The 26,928-nt window shown below is 62.5% G+C and overlaps 3 protein-coding genes across 11 annotated transcripts in view; 1 reads left to right on the forward strand and 2 right to left on the reverse strand.

Annotated features, from left to right (window-relative positions):
- Nucleotides 1–1,167: 1,167 nt before the first annotated feature.
- On the forward strand, nt 1,168–9,913 carry GNL3L (G protein nucleolar 3 like). 4 transcript variants are annotated; one of them, XM_030547292.1, is made up of 16 exons: nt 1,168–1,249; nt 2,126–2,180; nt 2,280–2,314; nt 2,776–2,877; nt 3,262–3,378; nt 3,773–3,856; nt 3,945–4,080; nt 4,379–4,482; nt 5,099–5,243; nt 6,006–6,093; nt 6,180–6,357; nt 7,818–7,960; nt 8,131–8,267; nt 8,514–8,650; nt 9,001–9,172; nt 9,664–9,913. In XM_030547292.1, exons 2-16 carry the CDS (start codon nt 2,168–2,170, stop codon nt 9,729–9,731), a joined length of 1,659 nt encoding a protein of 552 aa, XP_030403152.1. In that variant the 5' UTR covers nt 1,168–1,249; nt 2,126–2,167; the 3' UTR covers nt 9,732–9,913. The 4 variants fall into 4 exon arrangements, with proteins under 4 accessions (XP_030403152.1, XP_030403150.1, XP_030403151.1 ...); XM_030547290.1 differs by having other exon boundaries at nt 1,198–1,276; XM_030547291.1 differs by having other exon boundaries at nt 1,206–1,224.
- Nucleotides 9,836–15,404, reverse strand: LOC115643356. Of its 4 annotated transcripts, XM_030547295.1 has the most exons (9): nt 15,072–15,378; nt 14,243–14,416; nt 13,338–13,495; nt 12,597–12,795; nt 12,270–12,366; nt 11,329–11,500; nt 11,028–11,135; nt 10,433–10,560; nt 9,836–10,228 (listed from the first exon to the last, which is right to left on the reverse strand). In XM_030547295.1, exons 1-9 carry the CDS (start codon nt 15,317–15,319, stop codon nt 10,064–10,066), a joined length of 1,449 nt encoding a protein of 482 aa, XP_030403155.1. In that variant the 5' UTR covers nt 15,320–15,378; the 3' UTR covers nt 9,836–10,063. The 4 variants fall into 4 exon arrangements, with proteins under 4 accessions (XP_030403155.1, XP_030403156.1, XP_030403158.1 ...); XM_030547296.1 differs by lacking the exon at nt 11,028–11,135 and having other exon boundaries at nt 15,072–15,379; XM_030547297.1 differs by lacking the exon at nt 12,270–12,366 and having other exon boundaries at nt 10,076–10,228; nt 15,072–15,404.
- Nucleotides 15,405–16,647: 1,243 nt separating this feature from the next.
- Nucleotides 16,648–26,928, reverse strand: part of ITIH6 (inter-alpha-trypsin inhibitor heavy chain family member 6) — a 29,993-nt gene continuing 19,712 nt past the window's right edge. For all 3 annotated transcript variants that reach the window (XM_030547269.1, XM_030547270.1, XM_030547268.1), the window contains exons 9-16: nt 23,004–23,175; nt 19,606–21,090; nt 19,291–19,317; nt 18,600–18,629; nt 18,325–18,375; nt 18,120–18,233; nt 17,330–17,710; nt 16,648–17,237 (exon numbers count right to left, since the gene is read on the reverse strand). In XM_030547269.1, the coding sequence (XP_030403129.1) occupies nt 17,008–17,237; nt 17,330–17,710; nt 18,120–18,233; nt 18,325–18,375; nt 18,600–18,629; nt 19,291–19,317; nt 19,606–21,090; nt 23,004–23,175 (2,490 nt within the window). In that variant the 3' untranslated portion in view covers nt 16,648–17,007. The remainder of the gene's footprint in view (nt 17,238–17,329; nt 17,711–18,119; nt 18,234–18,324; nt 18,376–18,599; nt 18,630–19,290; nt 19,318–19,605; nt 21,091–23,003; nt 23,176–26,928) is intronic.

Genomic DNA, 26,928 nt, shown 5'->3' on the forward strand with positions numbered 1-26,928 from the left:
GGGGAGTGGGGGCCGGTGGGTTAGAGCAGCGGGGGCTGGGAGCCAGGACTCCTGGGTTCTCTCCCTGGCTCTGGGAGGGGAGTGGGGGTCGGTGGGTTAGAGCAGCGAGGGCTGGGAGCCAGGACTCCTGGGTTCTCTCCCTGGCTATGGGGTCTAGAGAGTTGCATCTTGCACATTTTGCAAGCTGGGATCTTTATTTCTGGGAGGAACGGCCCCACAGGGCCTCCGGCTGATTTGCAACACTGGAGATTTATTTCCTCCGAGCAAAGTCTGGGAACCCAGGGCACGTGTGCAACCAATGCAGGTACCCAGCTCTCCACCACCTCTTGGTGCTCGTCACCCTGCCTGCTGCACCTGGCCCTGCACACACGCAGGTTTGCAGGCAATGGGGCCTCTGCAAGGCCCAGAGAGGGACCCCGATGGCCTTGGAGGCATGTGGGTTTGCAGAGGTTGCACCCCCTGCTGCAGGTTTGCAGGAGGCGAACGGCCCGCGCCACAGGTTTGCAGGGGTTGCATGGCCCCTGCTGCGGGGTTGCAGGGGATGCACAGATCCCCCCATGGGGTTGCAGGGCTCCCTCTGCAGGGTTGCACGGAGACCACTGTGGGTTAGCAGGTGTTGCACATATCCCACCAAGGGTGTGCATGGGGTTGCATGGATCCCGCTGCAGGGTTGCAGGGGTTGCAGAGATCCCGCTGCAGGGTTGCAGGGGCCCCACCGTGGGGTTGTACTGACCCCACTGCAGGGTTGCAGGGGTTGCAGAGATCCTGTTGCGGGGTTGCATGGATTCCGCTGTGGGGTTGCATGAGTCGCATGGATCCCCCTGTGGGGTTGCAGGGATCCCCCTGTGGGGTTGCACAGATCCTGCCGCAGGGTTGCACTGCCCCCACTGCGGGGTTGCATGGATCCCCCCGTGGGGTTGTAGGGATCCCCCGGGGGGGGTCACACGTACCCCCCGGGGGGCTTCAGGCCATGCGCCGGCTGCAAGCCCAGGTCCAGATTTGCACCATTTCATCCCGTGCAATTGTCACAACCCCCCCGGGCCCCCCCGCTTCGAACCGCCGGGCGCCTCCCGCCTCCGCGGCCGGAAATCGCGGCCACGTTGTGCAAAGCGCAGCAACAACGGGGCGGAGGTGGGGGTGGGGGGCGCGTGCACGAGGCCCCGCCCACCGCGCGCGCGCTCGAGGCGGGAGCCGGGAAGCGTCCCTGGGTCGTGAACGCGCCACGTGGGTTCCAGCTGCTGCCCTGGAAGTGAAACTGCGACAGCTGGGAAAGGAGGCGAGGGGGGGCAGGATCTCGGGGGGGTGGGGGGCATGCAGAGAGGGGCAGGATCTCGGGAAGGGGGTGCAGAGCGGGAGGGGGGATCTCGGGGGTGTAGAGAGGGCTGGATCGGGGGGTGGGGAAGGAAATGGGGGATCTCTGGGGGTGCAGAGGGGGCTGGAGGCATGCAGAGAGGGGGAGGGGCAGGATCTGCCCCTGTGTCTGGGATTTCATTAAATCCCCCCCCCCCTTCTCTTCTCAATGCCGCACCCTATAGAGATCGTTGTGTGGTTGATCCTGAGGTCACAGAGCTAGGAGAGAACCCAGGAGTCCTGGCTCCCAGCCCCTCCCCCTCCAACCACCAGCCCCCACTCCCCTCCCAGAGCCGGGAGAGAACCCAGGAGTCCTGGCTCCCAGCCCCTCTGCTCTAACCACCAGCCCCCACTGCCCTCCCAGAGCTGGGGGGAGAACCCAGGAGTCCTGGCTCCCAGCCCCCCCCTGCTCTAACCACCAGCCCCCACTCCCCTCCCAGAGCCGGGAGAGAACCCAGGAGTCCTGGCTCCCAGCCCCTCCCCCTCCAACCACCAGCCCCCACTCCCCTCCCAGAGCCGGGAGAGAACCCAGGAGTCCTGGCTCCCAGCCCCCCTGCTCTAACCACCAGCCCCCACTCCCCTCCCAGAGCCGGGAGAGAACCCAGGAGTCCTGGCTCCCAGCCCCCCTGCTCTAACCACCAGCCCCCACTCCCCTCCCAGAGCCGGGGGAGAACCCAGGAGTCCTGGCTCCCAGCCCCTCCTGCTCTAACCACCAGCCCCCAATCCCCTCCCAGAGCTGCTCTCCAGCCCCGTCTAAACAATAATTTCTTCCCAGGTGCTGCTCAGTGGAGACGACCCTGCAACCCGCTGTCAAACCATGACCCGGCCCAGTAAGTCCCAACACGGGCGACTAGCCCCACTTCCGACCTGGAGCAGCCTCCAGCCCCCCAAATTGTAATATCCCCTTAACTCTGTCCCCTTCTCCACAGAACGCACAACAGCTGTGAAGAAACACCCACGCAAGGTGAGCCCCAGGATGCCTGCATCTCCCCAAGTCTGGGAGGGGAGTGGGGGCTGGTGAGTTAGAGCAGGGGGGGCTGGGAGCCAGGACTCCTGGGTTCTCTCCTGGCTCTGGGAGGGGAGTGGGGCTGGTGGTTGAGCAGGGGGGCTGGGAGCCAGGACTCCTGGGTTCTCTCCTGGCTCTGGGAGGGGAGTGGGGCTGGTGGTTGAGCAGGGGGGCTGGGAGCCAGGACTCCTGGGTTCTCTCCCTGGCTCTGGGAGGGGAGTGGGGGCTGGTGGTTGAGCAGGGGGGCTGGGAGCCAGGACTCCTGGGTTCTCTCCCCGGCTCTGGGAGGGGAGTGGGGGCTGGTGGTTGAGCAGGGGGGCTGGGAGCCAGGACTCCTGGGTTCTCTCCCTGTGGAGAGGACATGGGGGGCAAATTGCTGCTTGTTGTGTGATTAGTAACAAGATCTTCCTTTTACCTAGAGGAAGGAAGCAAAGGCTCATGGGAAAAAGGACCCAGGAGTGCCTCAGCTGTTGGGTTTCAAGGAATATGCAAAGAAGGAAGCTGAATTAAAGCAGAAAAGGGTAGGAGTGGGGGATGGGGAGGAGCCCGGATGCCTGGGTTCTCTCCCCATCTCTGGGAGGGGGGTGGGGCCTACAGGGTTAGGGTGGGGGGCGGGAGCCCGGACTCCTGGGTTCTCTCCCCGGCTCTGGGAGGAGGGTGGGGTCTATTGGGTGGAGCAGGTGGGAGGGTTGGGAGCTCGGATGCCTGGGTTCTCTCCCCATCTCTGGGAGGGGGGTGGGGCCTACTGAGTTAGAGTGGGGGGCGGGAGCCTGGACTCCTGGGTTCTCTCCCCATCTCTGGGAGGGGGGTGGGGTCTATTGGGTGGAGCAGGTGGGAGGGTTGGGAGCCCGGATGCCTGGGTTCTCTCCCAGCACTGGGGGGCTGAAGTTTGGCTGTGTCCCCAGGTGGCGGAACTGAGGGCGCGGCAGGAGGAGGCCCGGCTCAAGGAGACCAGCCAGCGCCGCAGCCTGGAGTCCCTGCAGCAGGACGCCCTCCGCAAGCAGCGGGATTTCGAGCAGAAGGTAACAGGGCCCATCAGCCCCCAGCCCGGCCTCCCACTGCTCCCTCCCCCTGCCGGACTCCTGGGTTCTCTCCTGGCTCTGGGAGGGGAGCAGGGTCTGGTGGTTAGAGCAGGGGGGCTGGGAGCCAGGACTCCTGGGTTCTCTCCTGGCTCTGGGAGGGGAGTGGGGGCTGGTGGTGAGAGCAGGGGGCTGGGAGCCAGGACTCCTGGGTTCTCTCCTGGCTCTGGGAGGGGAGCGGGGTCTGGTGGTGAGAGCAGGGGGCTGGGAGCCAGGACTCCTGGGTTCTCTGCTGGCTCTGGGAGGGGAGCGGGGTCTGGTGGTTAGAGCAGGGGGGCTGGGACCCAGGACTCCTGGGTTCTCCCCACCCCCACTGTTTCATCCCCTCTCTCCGCAGGAGGCCGGGCTGCAGCAGCTGCAGGGGCACCCGCGGCTGGAGAAGGAGGCGTCCCGCAGGGCGTACTACCGGGAGTTCAGGAAGGTCGGTATGAGCCACATGGAGGAGAGACCGCAGTGGGGCCGGGCCGCGGAGGGGACACCCCACTCACCCCCTCCCCTGCTCCCTGCAGGTGATCCAGGCGGCTGACGTGGTCCTTGAGGTGCTGGATGCCCGAGACCCCCAGGGCTGTCGCTGCCCCCAGGTGGAAGAGGCCGTGCTGCAGGCTGGGGGCAATAAGAAACTGGTGTTGGTGTTAAATAAAATCGGTGGGTGTGTGGCAGGGGAAGCTGGATGCCTGGGCTCTCCCCCCGGCTCTGGGGTGGGGTCCGGTGGTTAGAGCAGGGGAGGGCTGGGCCCCAGGCCTCCTGGGTTCTATCTTTAGCTGTGGGAGGGGAATAGGGGCTAGTGGTGAGAGCCAGGACTCCTGGGTTCTCTCCCGGCTTGGCCTTCTCTTGGGCAAGTGCTCTGGTGCCTCAGTTTCCCTCACTGGGGGTGTGAGCTGGGCTTGAGGAGGGAAGCAGGAAAAGCCGAGTTAACCCTTTGTGCTCCTCCCACACACCCCAGACCTGGTCCCCAAGGAGGTGGTGGCCGGGTGGCTGAAGTACCTGAGGAACGAACTCCCCACTGTGGCCTTCAAAGCCTCCACCCAGCAGCAAAGCCAGCACCTGGTGAGGGGGAAATGGGGCCTGGGACCGTTCCCCAAACTTGGTTTCTGGGAGGGGAAGGGGGCCTAGTGGTTAGAGCACAGGCGCTGGGAGCCAGGACTCCTGGGTTCTCTCCCCGGCTCTGGGAGGGGAGTGGGGTCTAGGGGTTGGGAGCCAGGACTCCTGGGTTCTCTCCCCGGCTCTGGGAGGGGAGTGGGGTCTAGGGGCTGGGAGCCAGGACTCCTGGGTTCTCTCCCCGGCTCTGGGAGGGGAGTGGGGTCTAGGGGTTGGGAGCCAGGACTCCTGGGTTCTCTCCCCGGCTCTGGGAGGGGAGTGGGGTCTAGGGGTTGGGAGCCAGGACTCCTGGGTTCTCTCCCCGGCTCTGGGAGGGGAGTGGGGTCTAGGGGCTGGGAGCCAGGACTCCTGGGTTCTCTCCCCGGCTCTGGGAGGGGAGTGGGGTCTAGGGGCTTGGGGGCTGGGAGCCAGGACTCCTGGGTTCTCTCCCTGGCTGTGGGAGGGGAGGGGATGTAGTGGTTAGAGGGTAAGGGGCTGCGGCTCTGGGAGGGGAGCAGGGCCGGGGGATCGGGCAGTAGTGCTGTATGAGCCCTGTCCTGATCTGCCCACTGCTCTCCCGCCACAGCAACAGAGCAAGGTGCCCGTGGCCAGGGCCTCCTGCGAGCTGCTGGCCAGCGGGGCCTGCGTGGGGGCCGACTGCCTGCTGAAAGTGCTGGCCAACTACAGCCGCAGCCAGGACCTCAAGATGGCCATCAGCGTGGGGGTCGTGGGTGAGAGAGGGGGGCCTGGACGCCTGGGTTCTCTGCCCAGATCTGGGAGGGGAGGAGGGTCTAGGAGTTAGAGATGGGGGCAGGCTGGGAGCCCGGACACCTGGGTTCTCTGCCCAACTCTGGGAGAGGTGGAGGATCTAGTGGTTCGAATGGGGGGCAGGCTGGGAGCCTGGACGCCTGGGTTCTCTACCCACCTCTGGGAGGGGTGGAGGGTCCAGTGGTTAGAATGGGGAATGGGCTGGGAGCCCGGACGCCTGGGTTCTCTGCCCGGCTCTGGGAGGGGTGGAGAGCCCAGTGGTTCGAATGGGGGGGCAGGCTGGGAGCCCGGACGCCTGGGTTCTCTGCCTGGCTCTGGGAGGGGTGGAGGGCCCAGTGGTTCGAATGGGGAGTGGGTTAGGAGCCCGGACGCCTGGGTTCTCTGCCCAGCTCTGGGAGGGGTGGAGAGCCCAGTGGTTCGAATGGGGGGGCAGACTGGGAGCCCCGACGCCTGGGTTCTCTGCCTGGCTCTGGGAGGGGTGGAGGGCCCAGTGGTTCGAATGGGGAGTGGGTTAGGAGCCCGGACGCCTGGGTTCTCTGCCCAGCTCTGGGAGGGGTGGAGGGCCCAGTGGTTCGAATGGGGAGTGGGCTGGGAGCCCGGACGCCTGGGTTCTCTGCCCGGCTCTGGGAGGGGTGGAGGGCCCAGTGGTTCGAATGGGGAGTGGGCTGGGAGCCCGGACGCCTGGGTTCTCTCTCTGACTCGCGTCCCCCGTGCTCTTGTTCCAGGCTTCCCCAACGTTGGCAAAAGCAGCCTGATTAACAGCCTGAAGCGGAGCCGGGCCTGTAGCGTGGGGGCTACGCCCGGCGTCACCAAGTAAGCCCTCCTGCCCCACAGCGGGGGGGGTCTGGGCCCCCGCGGGCTGCCCTGCTCCTCGGCTGATGCCCCTTTCTGCCCCGCAGGTGCCTGCAAGAGGTGCAGCTGGACCGGCACGTCAAGCTCCTGGACTGCCCCGGCCTGGTCCTGGCAGCCGCGGCCTCGGACGCCGCCCTGGTGCTGCGCAGCTGCCTCAAAGTGGAGCAGGTGGCCGAGCCGGTGACGCCCGTGGACGCCATCCTGAGACGATGCTCCCAGGAGCAGGTAGGGGAGGGGGGCAGCAGCTGGGGGAGCGCTCAGGGGGGCGACGCCACGGCCAGTGGGGCCAATCCCGTCAACCAGGAGACGGGCCCTGAGACGCCTCAGATCTGAACTCACTGGCCCCGGGCCCCAAGTTGCTCCAGCCTTGAGGGTCCTGGGAGCAGGGGGGGGCCGTCCAGGGCTGCCACAGCAAATATGGGTCTCCCAGCCCCTCCATCATCCCCGCCTGCCAGCTCCTTCTGGAGCAATGAGGAGAAGCAGCCCTGGTCTTTGAAGACCAAGGAGAATTGATTCTTCCCCTGGAGCAGGTGGAGAGGCCGCAAGTCGGTGTCAGAGGCCATATGGGGAGAGTTGAGGTCGCTGCCTCTGTCTCCCCCTTGTCCTTGTGGGTCTGTTCCCTCCTCACGTGGTCAGTTGAGTGTTAATGGCCAGGTTGTTGGCTCTTCCATTGGCCACTGGGTCTTCCCTTGGTCAGTGCAAGCTCTTCCCTCGGTCCTCGGCTCCTCCATCGCCTGCTCCAGCTCTTCCCTTCTTGGGTGTAGATTCCAGCCCGTTCTCAACCCAGATGCTTGAGACTCAAACCCCAGCCCCTCTGCCTTGTCCCAGGAAAGACACTAGCACCAACTTCCCAGTGGGTGGACCTTCCTGTCCCCGGAAGAGATTTGGACTGGGCAGCCTGCTGCCATTTTCTGACTAAGGAGGTCGATTAGACGAGATCAGAATGTTTCCCGGGCTCATCTGTGTTTCATGCAGTCTGCCAAACCCAGTTACTGAGGTTTCCCTTTTAGAAATGATCATGTTCACGCTGCAGCCCTTCAACGCTAGCCAGCAAAATGAAACGATGAAGAGTCTCCGGAGGGAGGGCTCAGCGTGAGACTGTCAGGTTCATAGACATCACTGACCCCCACCCCACCTAACACAGCCCAGAAAACCTCCCCAGAGTAATTCCTGGAGCAGAGCTCCTCGGAGAACCCCTCAGCGTGACTGAGAACCCACCACCCTGCTTGGAAGTGGTTCCTGTTGAGATTTGGCCCCTCGTTTCCGGACTGAATTCGTCCAGTTTCACTTTCCCGCCTGTGGATCGTGTTAGGCCAGATTGACCAGCTCGTTCTTAGCTCTTGTGCCCCACGTGGGTTCCTACAGACCAGGGTCAAGTCCCCCCTCAACCGTCTGTCTGACGCAAAATAGCCCGAGCCCCTTGTGCATCTCACTCCTGGGCCGGTTTTCTAACCCTCGAGTTTTCCTCAGGGCTCTTCTCTGAGCCAGCTCCAGTTGAGCAGCAGCCGTCAGGTCTGTGACTGCAGAAGGCTCCAGCAATGGCCGGGTGGGAGCCGCAGCGTGGGGGTGGCCCCTGGGAAGGCAGAGGGGGAGATGCGACTGTGGTTGGATGGGGAAGAGGAGAGGGAAGGTTGAGGGGAACAGGGAGCGGTTTGATGGGCGTGTCTGGCTGCTCCCCACCCCAGATCATGCAGTATTACGGTGTGCCGGCTTACCAGGATGTCATGGAGTTCCTAGCACACCTCGCCCGGAGAAAGGGGAAACTGAGGAAAGGAGGCGTGCCCGATCACGAGAAGGCGGCCAAAGCTGTGCTGAGCGACTGGATGAGGTGGGTGGGGATGGGGCAGAAAGGGGGGGGGTTTGTTGGAGGTGGAGGGGGAGTGCCACAGAAAGGGGGCAGGTTTCATGGGGGGGGCACCAGCCCTAATCTGGCACTAGGGCAGGCTGATGGGGTGAGGAATTGGACCCTTTAAGTGCCCTAGTTTTTTCTCCCCCCAGCGGGAAGATCAGCTATTTCACACACCCCCCCGAGACCCACATGCTGCCCACCCATATCAGCGCTGAGATTGTCACGGAGATGGGCAAGGCCTTCGACTTCGAGGCACTGGAGCAAGGCAACCAGGAGGCTTTGGCTGGTAACCCGCTACGCCCCCCTCCCAGAGCCAGGAGAGAACCCAGGAGTCCTGGTTCCCAGCCCCACCCCCTGCTCTAACCCACCAACCTCCCCTTCTCCTCCCCCAGCCAGAGAAAGAACCCAGGAGTCCTGGCTCCCAGCCGTGCTATGTGGCCTTTGTGGGGGAGTACCACTTTCTCCCCCTTGAGGGTGGATGGGATCAGAGCATCCACTTACGGTGCCCTCTCTGTATCCGCTCCCCGCCCAGACCTCACGTCTGTTCCTGTGGGCATCGGCCTTGCCCCCGCCGGCCTCACCAGCGGGGCAGGGGCAGAGGCAGAGATGGAAGAAGAGGAGACAGCAGGAGAGGAAGAAACAGCCATGGACGAAGACAGAGATCTGGAGGTATGGAGGAGGGGGGAGAAGCATGGCCCTTAAGTCCCACCCCCTACACAACAAGCTCCTCCCACAGAGGCATCCCAAAATTATCCTTCTGAGGCTGAAGCTTCAAAGTCCTGCCTCCTCATAGCTGCTTTGCATAATAAGCCCCACCCTTTCTGAGGGTGGAGCTCAGGCTCTCTGCAGACTCAGGCAAGCAGTGATCCCATTCCAGCCATTTTCTCCCCAGCCACTTGAGCTAGAAACGTCATTTTCTTTTGATCTGAAAGCTGAGATTTTGGAGGCAGCGGCCCAGTTCCAGGCCTGTGCCCGTGGCAGCCCATCCTCTCATGCCTTATTCTCCTCTCTCCCTACAGCTCGACAGCGTGACGGTGGAACTGAAGGCTAAGAACAAAGCAGCTGCTGCCGTGGAGAAACCTGTTCCCAGAGCCCCCAGCCTGGAGGAGATCTCAGCCCTAGACCCCCTGCACCAAGGGCAGGGGCTGCGGGCAGCTAGCAGGCGGCGGAAGCAGCAGCAGAAAAGAGCAGGTTGGCAGAGCGGTGCTTAGGGATTCGTCGTGGTGGCATCTGCGGAAAGCAGCCGTGTGGACCAAGTGATAAGATATGGTCCTGCCCAAAGAGCTCAGCCTAGAAATTAATGGTAGAGGAGAAACTGAGGCACAGAGAGGGGACTTGGCCAAGGTCCAAGGCAGAGCAGGGAAGAGAACTCAGGAGTCCTGGCACCCAGCCCCCACTCCCCTCCCAGAGCCGAGGGGAGAACCCAGGAGTCCTGTGAACTGAGCTATGTTGTCCCTTAGCTAGGGCTAGTGAACTGTCAATCAGGACACCTGGGTTCCATCCCCAGCTCTACTGTCTGTGACTCAGTTTCCCCTCCCACCCTGGCAGGCTGTGTGGAGGTAGGTTTCATGGCAGGGCAGCGTCCTGCTCCCTCCTTGTGATCGCGCTCTGCTGGCCGGGACATGTGGGTCTCACCAAGGGGGGTGGGATTCTCACTGCAGTTGGTTTCTTTCTTCCCACAGAGAAAATCGCCAGCAAACTCTCCGCCACGCTGACGGCCGCCATGAACTTCGGCACGGCTGGCGACTAGGCACAACGGCCCCCCCATGAGCTGTGCAATCCAGCTCCTTCTGGCTCGATCCCCTCTGCTGGCCGGTGGGGGCCGGCCCATGGAGACGTGACCAGAACTGCTGCTACGGAAAAGTCAGGCTCCTTTTATTACCAGCTAAAAGCCATGGCGTGGCCCATCTCCAATAAAACATCACACACAGCCTCCCCTTGCCCTGTGTCTCACTCGGACCCATGCAGGCTGGGGGAGAGAACCCAGGAGTCCTGGCTCCCAGCCCCCTGCTCTGACCACTAGCCCCCATTCCGCTCCCAGAGTCAGGCAGAGAACCCAGGCGTCCTGGCTCGGGGTGACATTCACGCAGTAGGAATCCGATCCCAGGTGGGGCTCAGCAGGATGGCACCTGCCGCCAGCGACTGAGCTCTTCCCCTTCGGGTGCGGCTCAGGGGCCCCTTCACTGCGGCTGGTGTTTGGGGGAGGTCTCGCAGGGACGGCCGGCGCCGGAGATCATAGCAGCACAGCTGGGGGGAAAGAGGTTCAGGCTAGTCAAAGCAGGGGGACAGGACTCCTGGGTTCTCTCCCCAGCTCTGGGAGGGGAGTGGGGGCTGGTGGTTAGAGCAGGGGAGCCAGGACTCAAGGGGGTGTCTGTGAAGCTGGGGTACAGACCCTGCGGGGGACGGGGGGCAAATAGGGGTGTAAGTAGCACCCTGCTGACTCACACTCACCCCGTCCAGCGGCACAGGAACACTGTGTGTCTCTGAGTCCCGTCGGCTGGGGCGTCTCTGCGGCCGGGCGCGCTGGCGGGCTGGGGAGCGGCTCCGGCTCCTGGGGCTGCTGGTGCTGAGCTCGTCCACTGGCCCCACAACAGACAGGTTTGGGTTAGGGGGACCCCAGGGCGCAAGGCACCACACAGACCCACTTGCCACTCCCTTCCCAGAGCCGGGTAGAGAACCCAGGAGTCCTGGCTGCCAGCCCCCCTGCTCTAACCACCAGCCCCCACTCCCCTCCCAGAGCCAGGGAGAGAACCCAGGAGTCCTGGCTCCCAGCCCCCCTGCTCTAACCCACCAGCCCTGACTCGCCCAGGAGTCCTGGCTCCCAGCCCCCACTCCCCTCCCAGAGCCGGGAAGAGAACCCAGGAGTCCTGGCTCCCAGCCCCCCTTCTCTAACCCACCAGCCCCCACTCCCCTCCCAGAGCCGGGGAGAGAACCCAGGAGTCCTGGCTCCCAGCCCCCACTCCCCTCCCAGAGCCAGAAAGAGCGCCCAGGAGTTGTGGCTCCCAGCCCCACCCACAGAGCCCCCCCAGTGCCATGGGTCGCTCACCCCAGAGAGCTCCTTGTTCCAGCTGGGAGAGGGGCTCCGGGAAGCCTGAGTCGGCAAAGCTGGCACTGCCCTGGCTGGGGTCTGGACCCCGCTGGGCCAGCAGGCGCTCTGCAGGAGGTGGGGGAGTGGTTAGCCCAGGCCACACCCCTCCCTAGCCCCACCCATACAGCCATGTCCCGCCCTCTTCCCTAGCCCCGCCCACTGAGCCTTAGCCCCGCCCACATCATCATGCCCTCTGCCCCTTGCATTCACACATGGACTCCCCCCCTTCTCTGCCCCTTCCCTAGCCCCACCCACATACCTGTCTCCTGCAGGATGTGCTGCATCTGGGCCTGGGTCTCCTGCAGCCCCTGCAGCACTTCCCGGCTCTGCTGGGCCATGTCACGGTAGGTGAGGACGCAGTAGGCCAGGACGGCCAGCCCAGCGCCGGCACACAGCCTGCGGCATAGCCCCACCCAGCTGGCAAGGGCCTCCTGGGAGAGGGGGAACCTGTCAGAGTGAGGACCCCCGCTGTCTGCCCAGAGAACCCCGGCATCCGGGTTCCCAGCACCACTGCCAGGGCTTCCCCACTCTAATCCGCCAGAGCCTACTCCCCTGCCAGATCCAGGGAGGGAACCCAGGCGTCCTGCTCCCCTACCCCCCACCCAATCCACCCCGCCTGACCCCCACTCCCCTGCCAGATCCGGGGAGAGAACCCAGGTGTCCTAGCTCCCCCTGCAATCCACCCCGCCTGACCCTAAGCCCCTGCCAGATCCGGGGAGAGAACCCAGGTGTCCTAGCTCCCCCTGCAATCCACCCCGCCTGACCCTAAGCCCCTGCCAGATCCGGGGAGAGAACCCAGGTGTCCTAGCTCCCCCTGCAATCCACCCCGCCTGACCCCCACTCCCCTGCCAGATCCGGGGAGAGAACCCAGGTGTCCTAGCTCCCCCTGCAATCCACCCCGCCTGACCCTAAGCCCCTGCCAGATCCGGGGAGAGAACCCAGGTGTCCTAGCTCCCCCTGCAATCCACCCCGCCTGACCCTAAGCCCCTGCCAGATCCGGGGAGAGAACCCAGGTGTCCTGGCTTCCAGCCCTGCCCATGTCCCACCACCAGAGCTGGGATGGCAGATCCCCAAGGAGCAGGAATCCAATCTCCCCAGCCTGTCTGGAGACCCAGTGACTGCTGAGCCCCGGGGCGGGGGCGAGTTCTGAAGGAGGGGTCACCCCAGCAGGGAGTGTTGGGGGGGGGTGCTGGCCGGTACCGTTGGGTCGGAGCCGGCCTCAGTGTTCTCCAAGACGAGTCCACTGACCACACGCTCCAGGTAGACGTTGCCCCCAACCAGGCCCAGCAGGATCAACCTCGGGCAGAAGAGAAAGGGGATCACAAGAGGGAACAGGCCCCTGCCCCATTCCCCGCCCCCCCCGAGCCAACTGGTCCCAGTCCTGGGGCTGGATGGGAGCCAGCGCCCCCCAGAGGGGACAGGCTCCTGCCCCATTCCCTGCCCCCCGAGCCAGTCCCTGCCCTGGGCCAGATGGGAGCTGACACCCCCTGGAGGGGATAGGCCCCATGTCCCATTTCCTGCCCCTACCTGGCCCCGGCGGTGCGCTGGCTGCAGGTGAGCAGGAGGGCGGTGCTGCCGGTCAGCAGGTGGTAGAGGAAGGAGCCCAGGGCTTGGGACTCCCCCACCAGGAAGCAGTGCAGGAAGCTGAGGCGGTTCATGATCTCGGCAAAGGCCAGGCGTTGCCGGCCGGCCGCCTCCTGCATGTCCTGAAAAGCCTCCTGGACGCCTGCAGGGAGCCAGGGGCTGTCAGCAGTGGTGCTTCCCAGAGCCAGCAGAGAACCCAGGAGTCCTGGCTCCCTGCTCCCCCTGCTCTAACCCACCTGACCCCTCCCCTCCCAGATCTGGGGAGATAACCCAGGAGTCCTGGCCCGCAGCACCCCCAGCTCTAACAGACCAACCCCCACACTCCTCCCAGAGTCAGCAGAGAACCCAGGAGTCCTGGCTCCCTGCTCCCCCTGCTCTAACCCACCTGACCCCTCCCCTCCCAGATCTGGGGAGAAAACCCAGGAGTCCTGGCTCCCAGCCTCCCCTGCTCTAACACACCTGACCCCTCCCCTCCCCGAGCCAGCAGAGAACCCAGGAGTCCTGGCTCCCAGCCCCCCCTGCTCTAACCCACCTGACCCGTCCCCTTCCCTCCCCGATCTGGGGAGAGAACCCAGGAGTCCTGGCTCCCAGCCCCCCCTGCTCTAACCCACCAGACCCCTCCCCTCCCAGAGCCAAGGAGAGAACCCAGGCATCCTGGGCCTGGCTCCCAGGGGCTGGGATTACCCCTGGAGGAGTCCTGCAGTGTCTGTCTCAGCAGCTCCCCATGGTGGAGGATCTCTTCCTGGGATCGCAGGGTGGCCTCCTGCACCCGCGCTGCCTGCTCCGCCAGCTGGTTGGTCTCCTCCAGCCGCTCGGCTACGCCCTCCGAACTGGCTACCAGCCTGGGGGCAGGGGTGTCAGCACCATAGTGGGGCCTTGATCCTGCCACATGCCCCCAACCCAGGCAGTGTGTTACTTAGCCACACAGGCAGCACTGCCCATTAGCTCCCCGTCTGTGAGCAATGGGCTCAGGCTCTCTGCAGACTCAGGCAGCCTCAAGTCGCACCTCGGTGAGTGATGGGCTTAGGCTCTTGGCAGGGCCGACCATGAGGGCTAGAAATGTACCTGGTGTTTTCTGCCCAAGATCTGAGATTCTGGTGCAATCACTTGACTCCCAGAGCCAGGGCCTGGGCCCTCGTGTAGACCCTAGACACATTAACTCCTCAGTCCGCAGGCCTGGGCTGGACAGCGGCCCCCCTCCAGCCCCAAAAACATGCAGGCCAGGCCCCACTACACGTGAAGCCCCTGCTCCATGGATGCTCCCCCACACAACCCCTTCCCATCCAAATCTGGTTGAAAAGATTTAGGGAAAGGCTCTGTATCCATACTCCATGCAGCCACCTACCCCATCACAGCCCCACAGGTCTCCCGCCCACATGGAGCCCCTCCCCCATCTGCCCCCCCAACAGCCCCTCCCACCAAATATACTTCTTTGTTTTGGGAACGAGGGACTCAGCCCCCAACATCTCTGCCAGCATCGGGGGTCTGTCTGGGTGGGACCCGGGGGTAGGGGGAGCATCTGTCCTGCTAGAGACTCAACCCACAGTTGCAGATGGCAGCTGGCGCCCCCTGGAGGGGACCCCCCTCACCTGTGCACGGTGCTCTCGGCCCGCTGCTGCCAGGCCTCGCTGCGCAGGAGGTAGCAGATGCTGTGGGCGTGGGTGAAGAACTCCGTGTAGACACCAAAGGCCACAGGGTCCATGTGCTGGGTGCAGGCCCGGACGGAGCTGCCGGCCTCGCAGCGAGGGAAAGGCCGGCCCGACCTGGCCAAGGGACAGTGGGGGTCTTAGCCAGGAACCCCTGGCCACCATCCCTGGGGCTGGCACCCAGGTGTCACGGCTCCCAGCCCCTACCCCAGTGGGGATAGCACCCAGGCATCCTGGCTCCCAGCCCTGCACCCACCCCAGTGGGGATAGCACCCAGGTGCCCCAGCTCCCAGCCCCTACCCCAGTGGGAATAGCACCCAGGTGTCCTGGCTCCCAGCCCCTACCCCAGTGGGGATAGCACCCAGGTGCCCCAGCTCCCAGCCCCCACCCCAGTGGGGATAGCACCCAGGTGTCCTGGCTCCCAGCCCCTACCCCAGTGGGGATAGAACCCAGCCCCCCAGCGGGGATAGCACCCAGGTGCCCCAGCTCCCAGCCCCCCAGCGGGGATAGCACCCAGACATCCTAGCTCCCAGCCCTGCCCCCACCCCCATGGGGATAGCACCCAGGTGCCCCAGCTCCCAGCCCTGCCCCCACCCCCGTGGGGATAGCACCCAGGTGCCCCAGCTCCCAGCCCCTACCCCAGTGGGGATAGCACCCAGCCCCCCAGTGGGGATAGCACCCAGGTGCCCCAGCTCCCAGCCCCACCCCCACCCCAGTGGATAGGACCCAGGCATCCCAGGCCCCAGGTACCCCCCAGGTGTCCGGGTGTCACCTCTGCAGGTGGCAGTGGGCGAAGGCCAGGGCCATGCGGCTCTGCTGCTCCTCGCCCAGCTGCTGGCAGCCTGCATCCAGCCTGCCCAGGGCCCCCGCCCAGCAGGCCCCCAGCTGCGGGTGCTGGGCCAGCGTCTGGGCCTCCCGCAGCCGGGCACGGCCCTGGGCCAGCAGCCCTGGGTCTGGGGCCAAGGCCTGGGGGGCAGGGCAGAGCCAGAGCAGGAGGAGGAGAGTGGGAGGCAGCCCCATGGGGGGGGGGCTGCAGGGGAGCTCAGGCCACTGAGGAGTCGGGGAAAGGGTCAGTGGTGGGTGGGGCCACTGGGGATTAATCACTATATATGGGCGGGGCCAATGGGGTAACGCCCCTTCTAATTGGGGGCGGGGCCACTGGAGTCATGCTCCTCCCATTGGGGCAGGGTCACCGGAGTTAAACCACTTGGGGGGTAGGGTCAATGGGGTCACACCCCGTATTGGGGGTGGGCCACTGAGGTCACGCCCCGCCCACTGGGGCGGATCACATGGGGTTACACCCTGCCCGTGAGGAATCCAGCCATGGGGGACACCCCCCCTTTTCCTGGCGCAGATGGTACATTCTGTCTCCGCTTTTCCCTTTCCCCCGCTGGCCCCCGTAGAGCTCAGGGGCTGGCCCCGCCCTTTGCAGCAGGAGGGGTTGGGTCACAAGGCCCGTGGCAGCCGGGCGCTGGCGGCGGGAACCGTGGAGCTCCAGCGCCATCTAGTGGCCCGGCTGGAAAGCTGGCTTGTTTTCTGCCGGCGGGCCCGAAGCTAAGCAGGGCCAGGCGGGGTCAGGGCATGGAGGGGAGACCTGGGAGCGCACAGCTGGGCGTGCGCAGCGGCCCCTCCACACGCACGAGCTCTGGCATCAAGGGCAGATTCCAAACCCTCCAGTCGGGGTTGCACGTGTCTGCTGCACCTTTGGGCCACTGCTGCTCTGGGGGGGTCCAGTCACTAGAGTTGGGAGCCAGGACTCCTGAGTTCTCTCCCTGGCTTGGGGGGGAGCCAGCGTTGGAAGGGACCTCAGGAGGTCATCTAGTCCAACCCCCTGCTCAAAGCAGGACCAACCCCCAGACAGATTTTTTGCCCCAGATCCTAAATGGCCCCCTCAAGGGTTGAACTCACAGCCCTGGGTTTAGTAGGCCAGTGCTCTGTTCTCTTCCAGAGCTTCTAGCTACCTTAAATCTGTGTTTTAGCCTTCTTGGGAATTCCACCTTCAATTGCATGTGGCCCTCTGGGGAAGGGTCCTCTTCCACCTGTGAGTTGGGCGCCTGGGGAAATACCCTGTGAAAGCTGGCAGCTGATCTTCCACCTGAAACCCCTGGGCTGGATTTGCCCACTAGGAATCCCACCTTCAGCCACTGAAGCCCAGAAAATCCCCCACTTCAAGCCAAGATTCTCCTAGAACTGTAGTTAGAATTGATTTTTACAAATTAAATTACCTAGGCCCCATATCATAGGGGGGAGCCATGCTGAACGGATGAATAACGCACAATTACATGGGGGAAAAATCCACCTTACATCAATCACCCGTATCCATTCCACCTTAAATCACCACATTGCACTGGAGAAGGAAATCCAGCTTAATTTAAAGATCCATGTCCATTCACTGGAAGGTGGGATCCACCTTAGTTCAGCAGGCGTGTGGCAGGGGGACACTCCACTGTTAATCCACAATCCACAGCAGGTCAGGAGGATTCCACCTTCAATCCACATGGTGGAGAGGGAGAATTCCCCATGAAATCCACAAACTGCAGGAAACAGGGACGGGGATGAGTCCACGTTAAATCCACGATTGGAGGGGGGGAGGAACGATTCCACCTTAAACCCACCAGCCGTGTCCTAGTCAGATGGGGGGGTCAGTCTCAGCGACGGGACATGGAGCAGCCCCCACCCTGCCAGTGGCTGGGCCACGCCCCCTGGCCTCACGCCTCCAGTGGATGAGGGACCACGAAGGCACCGTAGGCCCCGCCCAGCAGGGCCTCCACGTTGCTGCCCTTCACCAGCCAGCAGGGGACGTGGTGGGCCGGCAGGGGCGAGTCCTTCAGCAGCTTGGTGACCCGCGTGGCCGGCACCGTGGCGCCCCCCCTCTGCAGCCGGGCGGGCCGCTCCCCGGCGCCTGGCTGCAGTCGGATGTCAGCGTTCTGGAACTGACCTGCAGGGGCGAGAGGGGCCGTGGGGTGAATGGTGGGAGCCTGCTGGTGGCCGGACAAAGGGGGAGGGGAAGGAGGGCCCAGAGCCCCTTACCCAGCAGCCCACGGGCCTGCGCCGAGAGCCCGCTGCCATCCAGCATGTAGAAGCCCAGATGGTCTCTCTGCAGGGGGCTGGGGTGGCTGTACCGATGGCGCTGGACCACGAACTCCAGCCCGGCGCCCAGCTGCAGCGTCACGTTGGTGCCTGGCCCCACCCGCATGCCCAGCCCAGGGCGGCTGACCCAGGCCGGGCGGTCGAAGGGCAGATCCAGGGCCCCCTCCCCCTGCAGCGCCACGCCCTGGAGCGTCACGGTGATCACATAGCGGAGCCGGGGAGGCCCCACCCGCACCGTGATGGTGTCTAAGTAGGTGCGTGGCCGATCCGCAGAGCCTGGCCATGGGGGGGCGCCAACCAGGTGGGCATGGACTGACAGCCCTGGGGGGAGAGATCACAGGCCACGCCGTGGTCACTGAGTTGTCAGGGATCCCCATCTCCTCCCCATCACTCAGCCCCCAGTCCCCATGGTACCACATGGCACCACACCTGCTCCAGGACCTTCACCATTGGAGCAGGAGAGAGAACTCTGGAGTTCTGGCTCCCAGCCCCCCCTGCTCTAACCACCAGACCCCGCTCCCCTCCCAGAGCCAGGGAGAACCCAAGAGTTCTGGCCCCGAGCCCCCCCTGCTCTAACCACCAGCCCCTACTCCCCTCCCAGAACCGGGGAGAGAACCCAGGAGTCCTGGCTCCCAGCTCCCCTGCTCTAACCACTAGACCCCACTCCCCTCCCAGAGCCAGGGAGAACCCAGGAGTGCTGGCGTGCTGAGCTGTGGGGTGGGGGTCTCACCGCTGGGGGGGTCAGTCACCAGCTGGAGCACATCTCCTGGGTGCCCATCCAGGGTAAAGCACAGGGTCTCAGAGGAGCCGGGCAGCCGTGCCACAAAGTGAGGATCTCCATCCACTGCAAGGCGGAGCAAGGAGTGGAGTAAGGGGAGGGGGGAACCAGTCTGCCCCCTCCCCCAACCATCACCTGGGCATCTGGGCAGCCTTACCTGAGGAGGAGAAAGTGAAGAACTTGGCACCGGCCAAGTCTGCCATGCCAGCTGGGGGTGAGGGGGAGAGAAGAGAGGGTTATAGCCAGTTTGGTGATGTAGCATTCCCGCCCCCCACAAATCCTTGGGCTTCCTCTTCCCTCTCCAGAGCAGCATGGGCACGGCTGGCCAGGCCTGGTGCAGCCCAGAGTGACCACAACGGGCAGTGGCTGAGAACCCACAGGAGACTGCCGAGTCTCCCCCTGCCCTCACCCAGGCCCAGACCTGAAACATACCTGTGTCGCCGTCCTGTTCCTCTAACAAGTCTGGAAGGGAAAGGCAGAGTCAGGGTGGGCTTGTGAGGCTGACTGGCAATCAATGGTGAAGCTAGCTCGCTTAGTGTGAGGGGGCTGGATGCCAACAGCGTGCCCCCCACCCTGGCTCCAGGCCACTCATGGTGGCTGCAGAATGTCAGCAGTTATTTTAAAAAAATATGAAGTTTCTAGCTCTCGTGGTTGGGGAGAAAAGGTGGAAAATGGAATCGGTGTCTGCCTGAGTCTGCAGAGAGCCTGAGCCAATTGCTCAGTGATATGCTGGAGGGTTGAGGCCTCATCTCAGAGCCCCACCCCTTAAGGCAGGGGCCTTGCTCCTTCAGGCATCAGTGCAGCTGTGTCTGGCAGGGAAAAGGACCTGCCCAATTGGTTTGAGCATTGGCCTGCTAAACCCAGGGCTGTGAGTTCAATCCTCGGGGAGGTCATTTCGGGATCTGGGGGTTGGACTAGATACCTCCTGAGGTTCCTTCCAACCCTGATTCTAATTCTCAGCAGGTCTTGCTCCCAGGAACTACAACTCCCAGCATTCGGTTTTAAAGAGCTAGGCTGAGCGGGATTTCCCTTCAAGGGCCAGCCGGCCAGTAGACCCGTCCCCACCAACCTGCCTGGCTAGCCCACCCTGGGGAAGAGCGCATGGGCCAGGGTGTGGGGTTACCTGAGTAATCTTCATAATCCAGGACACCTGTAGGGAGAGAGAGCCAGAATAAACATCCATGCAATTCGGGGTGGGGGGATTCCCGGCAGTGGGGTGGGAGCAGCGGGGGGCAGACAGGCCGAGGAGGGAGTCAGGGAGGGATTCCGGCGAGTGGGGGGGATCCCGGCGAGTGGGGCACAGGGAGCAGGGGAGGGATCCTGGCCACGGGAGAGGTGGCCAGCGTGGAGAGCACACATGGCTTGGGGAGCATGGGCTGGGGGACAGCGGTGGGGGGCTCCCAGTCATGGGGCAGGCGGGAGGAGACGAGATCCCCACCCTTCTCTCCTTTGGCCGCCACAAAGCTGTACACGGCCGGCGGGTGGAGGGACTCCACGAATTTCTCAGCCACGTCCTTTGCTGACAGCAGCTCTGACTCTGCTGGCAGCAGCAGCAGCCACTGGCTGAGGTCAATGGCTGGTGTGCCCTGGGGGCCCTGGGACTCCGCCCTGGGCGTGGTGGCATTGGGCCCCGGGCTGGTGGCAGCTGTGCTGTTGCCAGTCCAGGCGTCAGTGACAGTCCAGGCCGTGGGAGCTGCTGTGCCCCACGAGAAGGGGGCCCTCTCTGTTCTGGGATGTGGCTGGCGCTTGGTGGCCCGCTGCAGGGCCATCTCCTGCTGGCCGGAGGGGGGTGCCGTGGCTGATCCTGGGCTCGGCGGTGGATGAGTTGTGGCCCTGGGGTTCCCAGCTTTGGGTGCTTTTCCGGGTGTGGCTCTGGCTGCTTTGGTGACACTGTGGGCCGTGGGAGGAGGTGGCGTTGCCGTGGCAGTGTCAGGTGCCGGCGTGGCTCGGGCTCGTTTGGAGGTGCCCTGGGACGTGGCAGATGTTCCTGGGACGGGCGTGGCTCTGGCTAGGTTGGGGAGGACTGTGGCAACTTTGGTGGCATCATCAGAGAGCGAGGTGGATGTAGCCCCCGGAGTGGGCATGACTCCAGAAGCTTTGGTGCCACGGTGGGCCGCTGTGGTGACCAGGGGTGTGCGAGGAGCCCCTGGCGTGGCCCGAGCCGTGGTTCTCTCCTCCTCCTCTGGCTTGACCACCACCAGCGAGGTGACGGGCGTGACGAAGTTATACTTCAGCGAGAGGTTGGTGGCCTTTTCGGTGAGCAACCAGCGCGCAGCGGTGTCGTTGGAGTGGAACCGGGCCTGGAGCAGCTCCTGGATGGTGAAGTAGGCCCAGAGGCGCTGGACGAATCGCCCAATCTGCCCCAGGTCCGGAGAGCAGCCGAACGGGGCAGCCTCCGTGGCATTGGCTGAGATATCGTTCTCCAGCCTCAGCTGCCCGGTGTGTCCATGGCCTGCGGCCTCGACGTGCAGCTCAGTGGCCCCTGGGGCCAGCCGCCCGGCCACCACCAGCTCGGCGCCCTGGAAGTAGTGGGGGAAGAGGGTGCGGGTGAGGTCGGCGCCATCGCGGTAGGACAGGGCCACATCGTACAGCAGTGGGCTGGCGATCTCGTCATAAAAGCCGGCAAGCTGCAGGGTGGCATCAGCGTCCTCATAGATGCGCCGGGCCACGCCCCGGTTCTCAAGTGCCAGGCGCCGCAGCAGCCCGTAGTCGGCGTCGTCCCCGAAGGCCAGGCCGAACAGCGAGACAGAGCCGCCCAGGGCCTGCTGGGTGTTGGCCAGGATGCGAGTGCCTGAAGTCACGCCCGCTGTGGGCTCCCCGTCTGTCAGGAAGATGAGCAGTGGGATCCGCGGGGGGGATGGCTCCGGCGTGCCCTGGGTCAGCACCGAGGCGGCCTCCAGCAGGGCTTTGTTGATATCGGTCCCTGAGGAGGGGAAAGGCAGAAGGATCCTGATTTGCAGCCTTCCACTGAACCTCCTCCCAGAGCTGGGGAGAGAACCCAGGAGCCCTGGCTCCCAGCCCCCCCCCCTCTAACCACTAGACCCCACTCCTCTCCCAGAGCCAGGGAGAGAACCCAGGAGTTCTGGCTCTCAGCCCCCCTGCTCTAAGCACTAGACCAGTGATTCTCAAACTGTGGGTTGGGATGTTCCTGGGATGGGCGTGGCTCTGGCTAGGTTGTACTTAATTGTACCCCTTTGAATGGGGTCACCAGGGCTGGCTTAGACTTGCTGGGGCCTGGGGCTGAAGCCCAAGCCCCACTGCCCAAGCCAAAGCCCGAGGGCTTCAGCTTCGGCCCACCACCCAGAGCAGTGGGACTCGGGCCGACTCAGGCTTTGGTCCCCCCTCCTGGGATCATGTAGTCATGTCTGCTGTCCGAAGAGGGTCGTGGTACAATTAAGTTTGAGAACCCCTGCACTACACCCCACTCCTCTCCCAGAGCCAGGGAGAGAACCCAGGAGTCCCGGCTCCCAGCCCCCCCTGCTCTAACCACCAGCCCCCACTCCCCTCCCAGAGCTGGGGAGAGAACCCAGGAGTCCTGGCTCCCAGCACCCTGCTCTGACCACCAGCCCGCACTACCCCCCACAGCCGGGGAGAGAACCCAGGAGTCCTGGCTCCTAGCGCCCCCCTCCGCTCCCAGTGCACCCAACCTCACTCCTTCTACTGACTTGTGCTCAAGTGTGTTATGATCATTTCTAATATAATTTCTGCATCCTGTGGGGAGCGGGGCAGGAGCCCCGGCTGCGGGGGAGGTTCCAGGGGGCGTCGTGGGGAGCGGGGCAGGAGCCCTGGCTGCGGGGGAGTTCCCAGGGGGCGCTGTGGGGAGCGGGGCAGGAGCCCCATCTGTGGGGGAGTTCCCAAGAAGTGCCGTGGGGAGCGGGGCAGGAGCCCCGGCTGCGGGGGAGATCCCAGGGGGCGCCATGGGGAGCGGGGCAGGAGCCCCATCTGTGGGGGAGTTCCCAGGGGGCGCTGTGAGGAGTGGGGCAGGAGCCCTGGCTGCGGGGGAGGTCCCAGGGGGCGCTGTGGGGAGCGGGGCAGGAGCCCCATCTGTGGGGGAGTTCCCAAGAAGTGCCGTGGGGAGCAGGGCAGGAGCCCCGGCTGCGGGGGAGGTCCCAGGGGGCGCTGTGAGGAGCGGGGCAGGAGCCCCATCTGTGGGGGAGTTCCCAAGAAGTGCCGTGGGGAGCGGGCCAGGAGCCCCGGCTGCGGGGGAGGTCCCAGGGGGTGCCATGGGGAGCGGGGCAGGAGCCCCATCTGTGGGGGAGTTCCCAGGGGGCGCTGTGAGGAGTGGGGCAGGAGCCCTGGCTGCGGGGGAGGTCCCAGGGGGCGCCCTGGGGAGCAGGGCAGGAGCCCCATCTGTGGGGGAGTTCCCAGGGGGCGCTGTGAGGAGTGGGGCAGGAGCCCCGGCTGCGGGGGAGGTCCCAGGGGGCGCTGTGAGGAGTGGGGCAGGAGCCCTGGCTGCGGGGGAGGTCCCAGGGGGCGCTGTGGGGAGCGGGGCCATCTGTGGGGGAGTTCCCAAGAAGTGCCGTGGGGAGCGGGGGAGGAGCCCCATCTGTGGGGGAGTTCCCAGGTGGCGCTGTGAGGAGCGGGGCAGGAGCCCTGGCTGCGGGGGAGGTCCCAGGGGGCGCTGTGGGGAGCGGGGCAGGAGCCCCATCTGTGGGGGAGTTCCCAGGGGGCGCTGTGAGGAGCGGGGCAGGAGCCCTGGCTGCGGGGGAGGTCCAAGGGGGCGCCGTGGGGAGCGGGGCAGGAGCCCCGGCTGCGGGGGAGTTCCCAGGGGGTGCCGTGAGGAGTGGGGCAGGAGCCCCGGCTGCAGGAGCCCCCCCTGGCCCCCCAGTGACTCACATCCATCAGCTTCCATCCTGTGGACGTAGTCCTTGGCACTGCGGACGTTGTGGGCCGTGGCCGGGATGGAGCGCTCGGCCTTCCACACGTGGACAGTGTCGGAGAAAGTGACGATATTGAAGCAGTCGTCCGGGTGGAGGTCGCTCAGGATGATGTGCATGGCCTTCTTGGTCTGGGGGCAGAAATGCAGCATGGCTGGCCTTGCTTGGGGGAGTTCTGGGGGGTAGGGAGGTGAGGGGCAGGGCAGGATTAGGGGGACAGGGTGGAAGGGGTGGATTTCAGCGAGGGTTTTGACGGGGAAAGGAGGGCACTGATTGGTCTGGCTCTGTCATTTCGTTTCATCGTGGGATTGTGGGGTGGCGTTCCACTGATCTGTGTTATGTGTGCTATGGGATACACAAACACATACTGATGTGTGTCGGACACACACACACAATTCTACCTAGCGAGAGAATTCGCTCTGTACCAGTACACACTACAGAAAAGAGGAGAGCCTATCTGCGCTGTATTTATAGACCCAGAGGGGTGGCCGTGTTAGTCTGGATCCGTAAAAAGCAACAGCGTCCTGTGGCACCTTATAGACTAACAGACGTATTGGAGCATGAGCTTCGTGGGCGAATACCCACTGTGTCAGACGCATGTATTTATAGAGTGACGCCTCACCTGTAGCTATAAAATCCCCACATAAGTATACACATTATAAGGGGACAGTCAGATTTTTTGTGTATCTGGATGTAGATCTACAATGATATGTACGTATTTAATTATAACTATATTATAATGGGATATTCTCTACAGAGATATGTGGCTGTGGATCCACAATTACATCTACATGTGTATCTGTAAGTCTATATTATAGCATATTATACTCATGTGTGTTCTAGGTATGTTCTGTCTCATATATGCACACACATCTACACCGGGTTGTAGCCACGTTGGTCCCAGGAGATCCGAGACATGATGGGTGAAGTCATATCTTTCATTGGACCAACTTTGGCTGGGGAGAGAGACGAGCTTTCAGAGTTGTTCAAATAAAAGAGAAGATTCACCACCTTAGGGCTTGGCTACAGGGGCAGCTGCAGCGCGCTGGGAGTGAAACCCGCCTTCGGAGAGCGCAGCAGGGAAAATGCCACCCTGGGTTTCCACTGTCAGCTGCAGCGCGCTGGGAGTGAAACCTGCCTTCGGAGAGCGCAGCAGGGAAAACGCCACCCTGGGTTTCCACTGTCAGCTGCAGCACGCTGGGAGTGAAACCCGCTTTTGGAGAGCGCAGCAGGGAAAACGCCGCCCTGGGTTTCCACTGTCAGCTGCAGCACGCTGGCGTGGCCACATTAGTAGCTCTTGCAAGGCCACAGAGAGCAGGGCATTGCGGTAGCTTTCCCAGCGTGCAAGTGGCTGCAACATGCTTCTCAAATGGGGTGGGGGTGGAGTGAGGCAGGGAGTGTGTTGTGTGTATGGGGGGAGAGACAGAGTTGGTTTTGGGGGGCTGGGAGTGTGTCAGCATGCTGTCTTGTAAGCTCAGACACCAGCAGACCCCTCCGCCCCGCACCCAACAGCAGCATTCCACAGTCATCGTTTGCTTTGTCCCGGAGCGGATAAGCAGCCGGCTGTCAGAAACGGAGCTTGGAAAGAGGATATCCACATTCCTGCAGCCAAGTTCAGAACAATGACAAGAGCGGCCACTTGACTTCAGGGGATGATGGGACATTTCCAAAGGCCAATCACAGCGCAGTCATGCCACACCTTGTCCTCACTGACACCCGGGCGTTTCAGCCAGGACGTGGCAAGCTTTACGCTGCTTGTGGGGCTGGATTCCCAGGAGCGCTCCAGCTGCAGAGTCCAAGCGCGCTACGTGCCTTGCCAGTGTGGACACCTCAGCAGTTAGGGCGCCCGGGGCTGCTTTAATGCACTGTACTTTGCAAGTGTAGCCAAACCCCTTGTGTCTCCGATACACATGAGCACAGTCTTGTTTTCCTACAAGGTATCACTGAATCTACACACCCTGTGTTCTGCTTTATTTTGGCTGATTTTCATCCCGTTTCGTTGAAGCACGCACATCCATCTCTCTGAACTGCCGCACGAGCCCTCCACCATCAGCAGGGTGCCAACCTCTGGACACATCGAGCACCGAGGTGAACAAAAAGTGCATCACGCAAAGCCCCGACATACTCCCTCTCTAGCTAGGAACGGTTCAGTTTCTGCACATGGCCTTGTGACTCTGCTAACACCACCACTGCGGGGTTCTGGAGGAGTCGGATGTAGTCTTCAGGGATTGGTTTCGTTCTCCTGCACCACTAGATGACTCCCCTCGGAACACGGTCATACGCATTCTCAAGAGCAATGAATACCATGTGCAGGGTGTCTCCTTTCTCTCAATTTCCCCCCAGTCTTAATGCAAAGCCAGTGTCCATCGTTGGCTCGCCTGGCAGGAATCCAAATTGTGTCTGCCCTTTACTGCTCTCTTCTCTTATCCATAACTTTCTCCCAGATCTTCACCATGAGGTCAGGTACGTCTCCTTTTCTCTTAAATATTGGTATGAGTGTGAACATCTTCCAGGCAGCAGGCATCTTCTCAGTCCTGGATGCCATTAAATGGCCGTGCCAATAAAATCAGCCATTCATGCCCCAGCATTTCCATACTTCTGCTGATTCACTGCTATTTTTCCTGTTTCTCAAAGCTTGTGCAACTTCTTCCAGGACTGATGCCACCAGCCCCTGGGGTGGCTTAGAAGGTTTAGAAAACCTGACACATGAGGAGCGATTACAAAAACTGGGCATGTTTAGTCTTGAGAAAAGAAGACTGAGGGGGGACCTGATAAGTCTTCAGATCAGTTATGGGCTGTTATAAAGAGAACGCTGATCAGTTCTTCACGTCCAGTGCAGGTAGGACAAGAGGCAATGGGCTTCATCTGCAGCCAGGGAGATTTATATTATATAGTAGGAAATTTTTTCCAACTCTAAGGGTAGGGAAGTTCTGGAACAGCTGTCCAAGGGAGGCTCTGGAATCCCCGTCACTGTAGATTTTGAAGGACAGGCTAGACAAACCTTTGCCAGGGATGGTCTAGGTTTACTTGGTCCTGACTCAGTACAGGAGGCTGGACTTGGTGACTTCTTAAGGTCCCTTCCAGACCGACATTTCTATGATTCTACGGTTCTCTTGGGTTCTCTTCATTCATGAGCCTTTCAAAATAATTTCTCCACCCTTCTTGAAGCTGTTTCTCATTGATTAATGTATTTCCAGTTTCATCTTTAATGACTTTGATTTCACCAGTGTCTTTAGTTCTCTTAACGAGGGGCTTTGCCAGTCTATATATTTTTCTCTCATCCTCCTTTGTTTCAAGATGGGTATATAAGCCTTCCACGGCCTTAGCATTAGCAGCTGTCACCTCTTTCTTCAATATCCTTTTGGCTTTTTTCTACTACTGAAAAATCCTGCTGTTGGAGCATCGCTTGTCACAGTTTTAAACACTTTTTTCTTTTCCTCCTCAGCCTCTTGAACTTCCTCGGTTCACCAACAAATCTCATTGGAGAAAAAGAGTCTTGTTTTCATTTCACCAAGCAGGCAGTCTGCACATTCGCGATGTTTGTTTGCAACAGCATTCCACCTGACAGGTATTTTCTCTTAGTTTATATGGATTAGCATATTTAACACAGTATATTGCTTCAGCAATGACGAAATGAGCAGTTCAACAATGTTTCCTTTTGACTTTATCACTTCATTTCCTGTAGGCTTTTCTCTTGTTATAACTCAGCAACCCCCCGAGTTTTCACTTCGGTGGCCAAACCAAAAAAATCGAGGAAAAAAAGTTCTGGGTTGAACTAAACATTTTGTTTTACAAACCCAGCTAAATTTCAAAACAAGACGTCAAAACGCTCAGTTTGCATTTTTCTCCCCAGCTGAAACAATTGGCCGAATTTGGTCGCATCT

The sequence above is a fragment of the Gopherus evgoodei genome, unplaced genomic scaffold, assembly GCF_007399415.2.
Source record: "Gopherus evgoodei ecotype Sinaloan lineage unplaced genomic scaffold, rGopEvg1_v1.p scaffold_57_arrow_ctg1, whole genome shotgun sequence".
In the NCBI taxonomy this organism is placed as follows: Eukaryota; Metazoa; Chordata; order Testudines; family Testudinidae; genus Gopherus; species Gopherus evgoodei.